Below are 7,847 nucleotides of genomic sequence, written 5' to 3' on the forward strand. Positions count from 1 at the left end.
GTAGGGTAACACCACACATTCACTCCTTAAGGAAGGAGAACACTCCACAAGCCATATGTCTGTTCATACAATAATCCTTCACTATATTCCTTCACTTGGAGTCTCTAGCCTCTATATAGGCCTCATACATACAATACCATGGGCCATTACCATGTTTCCCTCATACCATCAACTAATACCATGGGCCCATTACATTATTATTAACTACTTGTGGTCCCTTACATGATATGAGTTAACCACCTTATTTATTACTATGGCCCATCCCATTATTACATTATTACCTTGGGTACCTCCCTTGGTACCCCATATTATCCCCCCTAGGTATATAACATTATCCCATGGATAGCTTGATATTATGGCACTTTCCAGAGAAATTTATGGTTCTTCCATTTACAACCATCACTTGACACTCTGGTGCTACATACATGAACCAATTCAATTCCTTTGCTATCTTACAATGAACAAAATTATGGGTACTGCCTGAATCAATCAACACTATTGCCTTTTTCTTATTGATATGTCCTTCTATCTTGATAATTTGGAGAGTGGTAATTCCTGCCAATGCATTACAATATATGGTTAGATTCATTTGTTGATGCTCAATGTGATCTTTCACTTCTTGAACCTTTTTCTTCTTGATATGTCTTTCTATCTTGAGAGTCTGAGGAGTAGTAATTCTTGCCAATTCTTTACAATATTTGATCAGATTCATTTCTTCCTTCTCTAGGGTTGGTTCCTGGTGTATATCCTCTTCTTTTGATGTTTCTTGATCCTTTTCTTCCTCCTCTTCACAATCTATGTAAAATAATTTCTTCTCAGCACACTTATGACCTTTAGTGTATTTGCTATCAGAAATGTAACAAAGCCCTTTTTCTCCTTTTTTTTCCAATTGTTGTAGTGTAAAGCTTGTAGGTTGTGGAAGGCTAAGAGAAAAAACACTTCCATATTTATAGTTGTGAGTGGTAGGATTCCTTGTTTCCATAATTCCACTTTCATTTTTTCTGGCCAACCTGAATGCCTTCTCCAATGGATTAGGTTCCCAAAGATGAACCTCATGTTGAATGTTATCCTTTAAAGTCCCTATGAAGACATCAACCCTTTGCTTCACTGGAATATCATTTACTCTTATATTCAATTTTTGGAAGTCCTCAATGTGCTCTGCCATTAAACCCTTTTGTTTGAGATTTATCAATTGGTTAAAGAAGGTGTTACTCTTTGTATCCCCATAATGTGTTATCATTTTCTCTGTGAAAATTGACCAAGTGACAAGTGGTTTACGAGAACAAAGCCCTTTATACCATACAAATTAATTCAATTCTAAATATAATGATTCAATACGTACCTTTTGTAACAATTGTACATCATGTAGATCAAAATATTGTTCCATATGTAGTATCCAATTTACCGGATCCTTGCCATCAAACTTCTTCATCACTTTTTATTGATTTTAGGAGCTCAACCCTGAATCTGTTGTATCTCTAAAATTTCTAATCTCCAAGGTCTGAAATTGTGACCTGTGGTAACCCTTTGTGTCCTCTTTCCAATGCCACTAGTCTAATCGAAATTGGATTCTCCAAGGAAGAGTTATGCCCAATCACCCAAGATGACCTGATTATATACTTTTTTAGTAGAGCGAACTTTTACGAAGTGCCACGTGTCATTGTTAAGACATTTGTACCTAAAACGGATACATAGAAAACTACAGGATATCCTATTTCTGTAAATTCTAACGAAATTTCAATTTGACGCTCATAAAGAAAGTTATGACGATTTTTCCCAGGTCGTCTGTTTGAGATATCATTCAGGATCCTGCAAAAACCCTAACTTCCTCAGATCATATCTCCGAAAATATAACGAGACAAGATCGGAAATTCGGACTCAAGGTTCAGAACAATTGTAGCTCAAATGGGTTTTTATTTTAGCTTCTGAAACTTCATAGAAGAAAAATTATATTGAAAATTCCACGATGACTTATCTGGAGTAGCGAAACCCAGAATCCAAAGCTCTGATACAAAATGTTATGAAACCAACTCCCAAAAAGATAGAAAAGATAAATCAACGACTTAAAAATAAGCCTCTTTGAGGGGGAAACCTCCTTTACATTACACAGATGGACAATTCTTGGATGATACAAATGACAAGACCTCTTTTCCATATATAGTGGTCTAAGGGGTTATAATATAATCAGAGCCGACATAACAATAATAGTGTAAGGGCACAATCATAACAATAGTGGGCTTCTATGGGGCACAATAATAACAATATGGGGACTACATGGGCATAACAATATAATAAGGGGGTTGCACTAATAACAATAAGGGGTTACACTAGTAGTATAAGGACCTAACAACTACTTCAAGTATTCCAGAAGATTCTTCAACAAGATTTGAAAGATCTCTCAAATAATACTTCAAAAATGCTTTAAAGTATGTCTCCAATACTACTCGAAAAAATGCTTTATAGACTACTCCAAGATGTACTTCAACAAGTGCTTCTGGAGCTACTACAAATGACCTCCAAGATACTTCAAAGTTTGGTTCAATTCAAGGTCAAATCCAACAAGGCTTTAAGGTTCATTGAAAGTGTATGCAAGGTTCTTCATGTTTTAATGGGTGCCAACAATACTCCAACAAGGTCTTCAACAATGTTTTACCAAGGCGATCTTCAACAATGTTCAATGCTCCAAGAATATATTTAATAATGCTTCAAGAATGTATTCAAGAGGCTTCAACAAGGCTACTCCAAAGATGTTTTCAATAAGCTTCAATAATGCTTCAACAAGGCTACTCCAAAGATGTCTTCAATAAGATTCAATAATGCTTCAACAAGGCTTCCAAGAACAACTCCAACAATGCTCCAACTTCGCTGCAAAGGATCAACTTCAAGAACCAATTCTAGTCTCTAAAAGATGCAAAGGTATTTCCCTCAAAAGTATGCATTAGAAGTGTCTCAGGTCTGCTCCATAAGTGGTTGATTAATTTTTCTCCAAGAAAGAAATTCACCTTTTTGCGAGCTACAAAAAGTCATATTTTTATGAGGTTTGCGAGATATAGAAAGTCACCTTTCTCTGAGTTCTGCGAGCTATAGAAATTTATCCTTTTATGGTCTACGAGCTACATAAAGTCAATTTTCTCTAAGGTTTGCAAGCTAACAACGTAACTTTGAAACGGGAACTGATACTGTTACCCATTTTGTAGAGATAGCAAAAAAGTGACCCGATTTTGAAAAGGGGCGATGCAGAACACACATATTTTTTTTAGAGCATAGTTTTTGGCACTTTAAATAACTGATATGATTACCCGTTTCGTAGGGGTAGTAAAAACATGACCCGATTTTGAAAAGTGGTGATGCAGAATACACTTCTTCTTTTTCGGAGCATAATTTTGACACTTTAAATTTTCTTATGTATCAAATATAAATATTTGTTTTTAAATGTTAGTGATTTTCATGCTAATTTTGAAACGTGTTGATGCAACGTGTTGATGCAGCATACCTTTTTTTTAGAGGACTTATTTTTCACACTTTAAAATATATTATGTCCAATTTTTTTTGAAATTATGATTACTTATCGAATTTTCAAGTTTTTTTTTTTTTAAATGTTGATGACTTAAAAAAACATATATAAAATTATATATATAAAAAAGACAAAAAAATAAAAAATAAAAAATTATCTCATAAACCATAAAAGAATTTGGAAAAGAAAAAAGAAAAATCAAAATTTAGAAATATATATAAAATTAAGTAAAAATAGAAAAATTTTAAAAAACATTAAAAAAAAGGAAATTAACAAAAAAAAATTAAAAACTAGTAAAATTAATATTAAAAACATTTTAAAAAACAAAAATAAACTTAAACTATATATTAAAAAAACAAAACAAAAAAAAATATGAAAATTTTAAAAATAATATATATCTTTTAGAATTAAAAAAAAAGAAAAAAAAACCCCAAGGGTTAGTTCAACTGGTCAAGTCGTGCCTCGCCAAAACGGGAGGTCAGAGGGTCGATTCTACCCGAAGCCCTTGGGGTCAGGTGTGTGATGGCCGAAGGGTTTGATCGTAGAGAACAGCCTTAGAATTTACGGAGACGTAGCCTGCACCCCCTGACCACGGATGTTCGTGAACCACCGGGTAAAAAAAAAAAAAAAAAATAGAAAAAAGAAAGAAAAGTTTTAAAAAATACGTATTTTTGATTTTTTTTTTTTCTTTTAATTATTAAGCCCTATCTCTTTTATTTCAAAAAAAAATTAAAATTTTATTTTATTTTTTTTAAATAATTTTTTTTGTTTTTCCAAAAAAATAAAATTAACAATTCTTTTTTAAACAAATTAATTTTTTTATTTAAAAAAAAAAAAAATTATTTAAAAAAAAAAATTACCCCATGCTGCCCGGCCGCCCATGGTGACGCAACCCTGGGCAGAGGGGTCTACATGCAGACCCTCCGCCCAGGGCCGCGCCACCACGGGCAGGCGAGGGGCAAAGAGGCAATTCCATGCAGACCCATGCTGACCCTCCTCCCAGAGCCGCGCCACCATGGGCGACCGAGGGCCGGAGAGGCGATACCATGCAAACCCCTTCACCGAGGGTCGCGCAACCACGGGCGGCCGGGGGACGGAGAGGTGATTCCATGCAGACCCTCCGCCCAGGGCCGCGCCAATACAGGTGGATGGGCGGCGCAGGGTAAATTTTTATTTTTTATTTTTTAATAAAAAAAATTGTTTAAAAAAATAATTTAATTTTTTTATTAAAAAAAATTGTTTAAAAAAAAAATAAATTTTAAAATTTAAATTTTTTTTGTTTTTAAATAAAAGAGCTTTTTTTTCCGGAGAAAAAAGCGAACTTTTTATATATAAAATAGATAAAAAGTTACAAGCAGATGCTAACGCATTCAGTTGCAGTGAGGAGAGAACCCTCAACTGACTCAGAGAGAAATGACTCTACTCTGAAACTGTCCGAAGACACCCAAATAAAACATCCCCTGCAAGAGGGAGCAATACTGATCTCTCAACAAAAAGAAACCAACAGTCCACAGCAGATTCTCTGCCTGTAGCCAAAACACCATACACAAAAACCGTCTGTATAGTACAGTGGACCTCCATGAAGGAAAACAGCCCACTGTTTACAAATAAACGTCGCCCAAAACACTTGGGCCGTGATGAAAAAGTCACTGTCTCAGCAGAAACACAGAGAGATGATATTCAAAAGACATCTTTCCGTGACCCAAAAGGAACAAAAACTGATGAAAGACGTAACAGGAGGCACAAGATTAGACATAAGGAGGCTGGAGAGACTCCTGTAGCTGGTCATTTTGCTTCTCTGTCACTTTCCAAAAGCCCAAAGCCTGCTGCAAAGCATCTTTAGATAGTTTATCCGCGTCCTCATTCCGGCCCCTGTATATGTGTTCAATAGAAAAGACATTAAAAGACTGTTTTAAATGCATAATTTCTTCAAGAAGAAGTCTCAACATATAGTTCTGACATCTACTGTTTCCGTTAACCCATTTAATCACATTTAAAGAGTCCCCAAAGATTTGAATTGCGAAGATGTGTCTGTGAATAAGCCAACAGAGAAGTAACTTGAGGGCTGACAATTCAGCGAAATTGTTTGAACCAGTACCAATGCCCACCGAAGCCAAGAGAGAATGAGAATCATTAAGATGAATGACTATGCCTGCCCCTGCTGAGTTGTTTTGTGAGGCACCATCGAAGTAGGCCCACGAAATGTTTGGCCTTATTTGTTCTTCCCGGTTTTTGCATTTATTGCTTGGTTCCTCCGGTTCAGGAATACTTAAATAAATGGTTGTACTTTGGATGGCAATGGTTTCAGCTGAGATAGATGCATCTTGAAAAATGGATTTGTTTCTGGCCAACCAAACTCCCCAAGAGATGATGGGAGGGAGGTTCCTCAGATTCCCCCCTGGATTCTGGTTCCACCATAGCTCCCAAGCTTCTATAATGGAAACCCCTTCCCATCTGAGATGCTTTCTCAATAAGCTTTGCACTTCTTCCCACACCTTTTTACTGAAAGGGCAATTCAGGAACAGATGATGGATGGACTCTGAATCGTTTTTGCAAGAAGGGCACCTGCCTGGGCCGAGCATGAATCTAGCTTGTAAAATATCCCAAGTTGGGGCCTTCTTCTTCAGTACGCACCAGAAAAACAACCTAGATTTTTTTGGGCATTTTAACTTCCACAGGTGTTTTGCCCACCAAACAGGTTCTTCCCATCCTTTCTATGACATTATGAAGTTGTACCCTGCTTTTGGGACATATGAGCCTGAGTCAGCATGGGCCCATACCAGCTGATCAGGTCTATCAGCAATCCTTACATTGGATCTTGATAATTCCTGAGTGAAGATTTGCCACTCATCCCACCATTCAGGAGCTAGATCAAGCTCTTCCCCAGATTTCCACGCTTGCCCCCATATGGAAGAATGACCAATCTTCTCTATCTGATTCAGATGAAGAATACCTTTTGAATCCAAATGTCGAATGAGACCCGGAGAAAGAGCATAAAGCTCATTGCACCCCACCCAAGGGTCCCTGCCTATTTTGACATTTTCACCATTGCCCACCTGCTAGGACAACCCTTGTTCGATGATTTTGAAGGCTTCAATGGTAGCTTTCCATATTACTGAGATATTTCTCCCTTTTTTATTTGGATCCCGGATCCAATTTTCCAGAGACATTGGATCTATATATTTGCGCTTGACTACTCTTGTCCAAAGGTTCTCCGATGAAATAATCCTCCACCCAGATTTGGCTGCCAATGAGGTGCTAAAGTCATTTAGCTTCTTTATGCGCCAACCACCCCATTATTTTGGTCTGGCGATCTTGTCCCAAGCAACCCAGGGGAGAACTGAGTCTTCCTTGGCCCCAGACCAAAGAAACCTGCAGCAGATTCTCTTTATCTTATGCAAAATGCCTTTAGGTATCCAGGTCAAGGCTGCCCAGAACACTGGCATGGCCTGTAGCACAGAGTTTACCAGTGTCAACCTTCCAGCTCTAGATAGCCACTTGAAACTCCAATGGGCTATCTTAGCTTCAATTTTAGCCACCAGCCAGTTCCAATCTTGCTTTTTATAGGAGTTTGGTTTAAGCCAGAACCCCAAGTATTTGAAGGGCGCTTCCATGGTGTAAACTTCAAAAGGTAAGATGGCAGTGATCTGAGAGCATTCATTCCTGTTGAAACCTTCCATAATAAAATGGGATTTTCTGAGATTGATTTGCATTCCTGTGGCTTTCATGAAAAGATCCAAGATGTTCTTTAGTTCCTTCACTTCACTCAGACTTCCATTAGTAAAAAGCAAAATATCGTCTACAAAAAGAAGATGTGAAATGAACAGATTTACAGCTACTTCCAAACCTTTAATCAAACCTGTCCTTTTTGCTTCCATAATCAGCCTGCTAAGACCCTCTGCCACAAGGAGGAAAAGCAAGGGAGAAAGGGGGCATCCCTGTCTCAGTCCCCTTTGACCTTTGAAGAAAGGGGACGCTGCTCCATTGATTAGGACAGCAAAGCTTACACTGGTGACACATCCCATTATCCAATTGATGAACTCCAGCTTGAAGCCCAGGTGTGTTAGCAGCATCCTGAGATAAGTCCAGCAAATTCTATCATATGCTTTTGATAGATCAATTTTTATCACAGCACCTTTCTTGATTGTTTGTCTGATACTATGGATCGTCTCCTGCGCTACCCCTATAGCTTCATGAATCTGCCTTCCATCCAAAAAACCAAATTGTTCACTTGAGATGTTGTTTGACAAAATTGGTTTCAAGCGCACAGCTATAATTTTTGCTATGATTTTGTAGACACAGTTGCAGAGGGAGATTGGTCTAAAGTCTTCAA

At 37.4% G+C, this 7,847-nt stretch overlaps 1 protein-coding gene across 1 annotated transcript; it reads right to left on the bottom strand.

The window, feature by feature from the left end:
* Positions 1 to 5,262: 5,262 nt before the first annotated feature.
* On the bottom strand, positions 5,263 to 6,096 carry LOC149163386 (uncharacterized). Its single transcript, XM_089429106.1, has one exon. It carries the CDS (start codon positions 6,094 to 6,096, stop codon positions 5,263 to 5,265), a length of 834 nt encoding a protein of 277 aa, XP_089285232.1.
* Positions 6,097 to 7,847: the final 1,751 nt, after the last annotated feature.

The sequence above is a fragment of the Pinus tabuliformis genome, chromosome 5_1, assembly GCF_031772625.1.
Source record: "Pinus tabuliformis cultivar Carrire ecotype Pingquan chromosome 5_1, CPIR1, whole genome shotgun sequence".
Lineage (NCBI taxonomy): Eukaryota > Viridiplantae > Streptophyta > Pinopsida > Pinales > Pinaceae > Pinus > Pinus tabuliformis.

Coding starts and splice junctions, on each gene's coding strand:
- LOC149163386 (XM_089429106.1), bottom strand. CDS start 6,096: ATGCTCGGCCCAGGCAGGTGCCCTTCTTGCAAAAACGATTCAGAGTCC.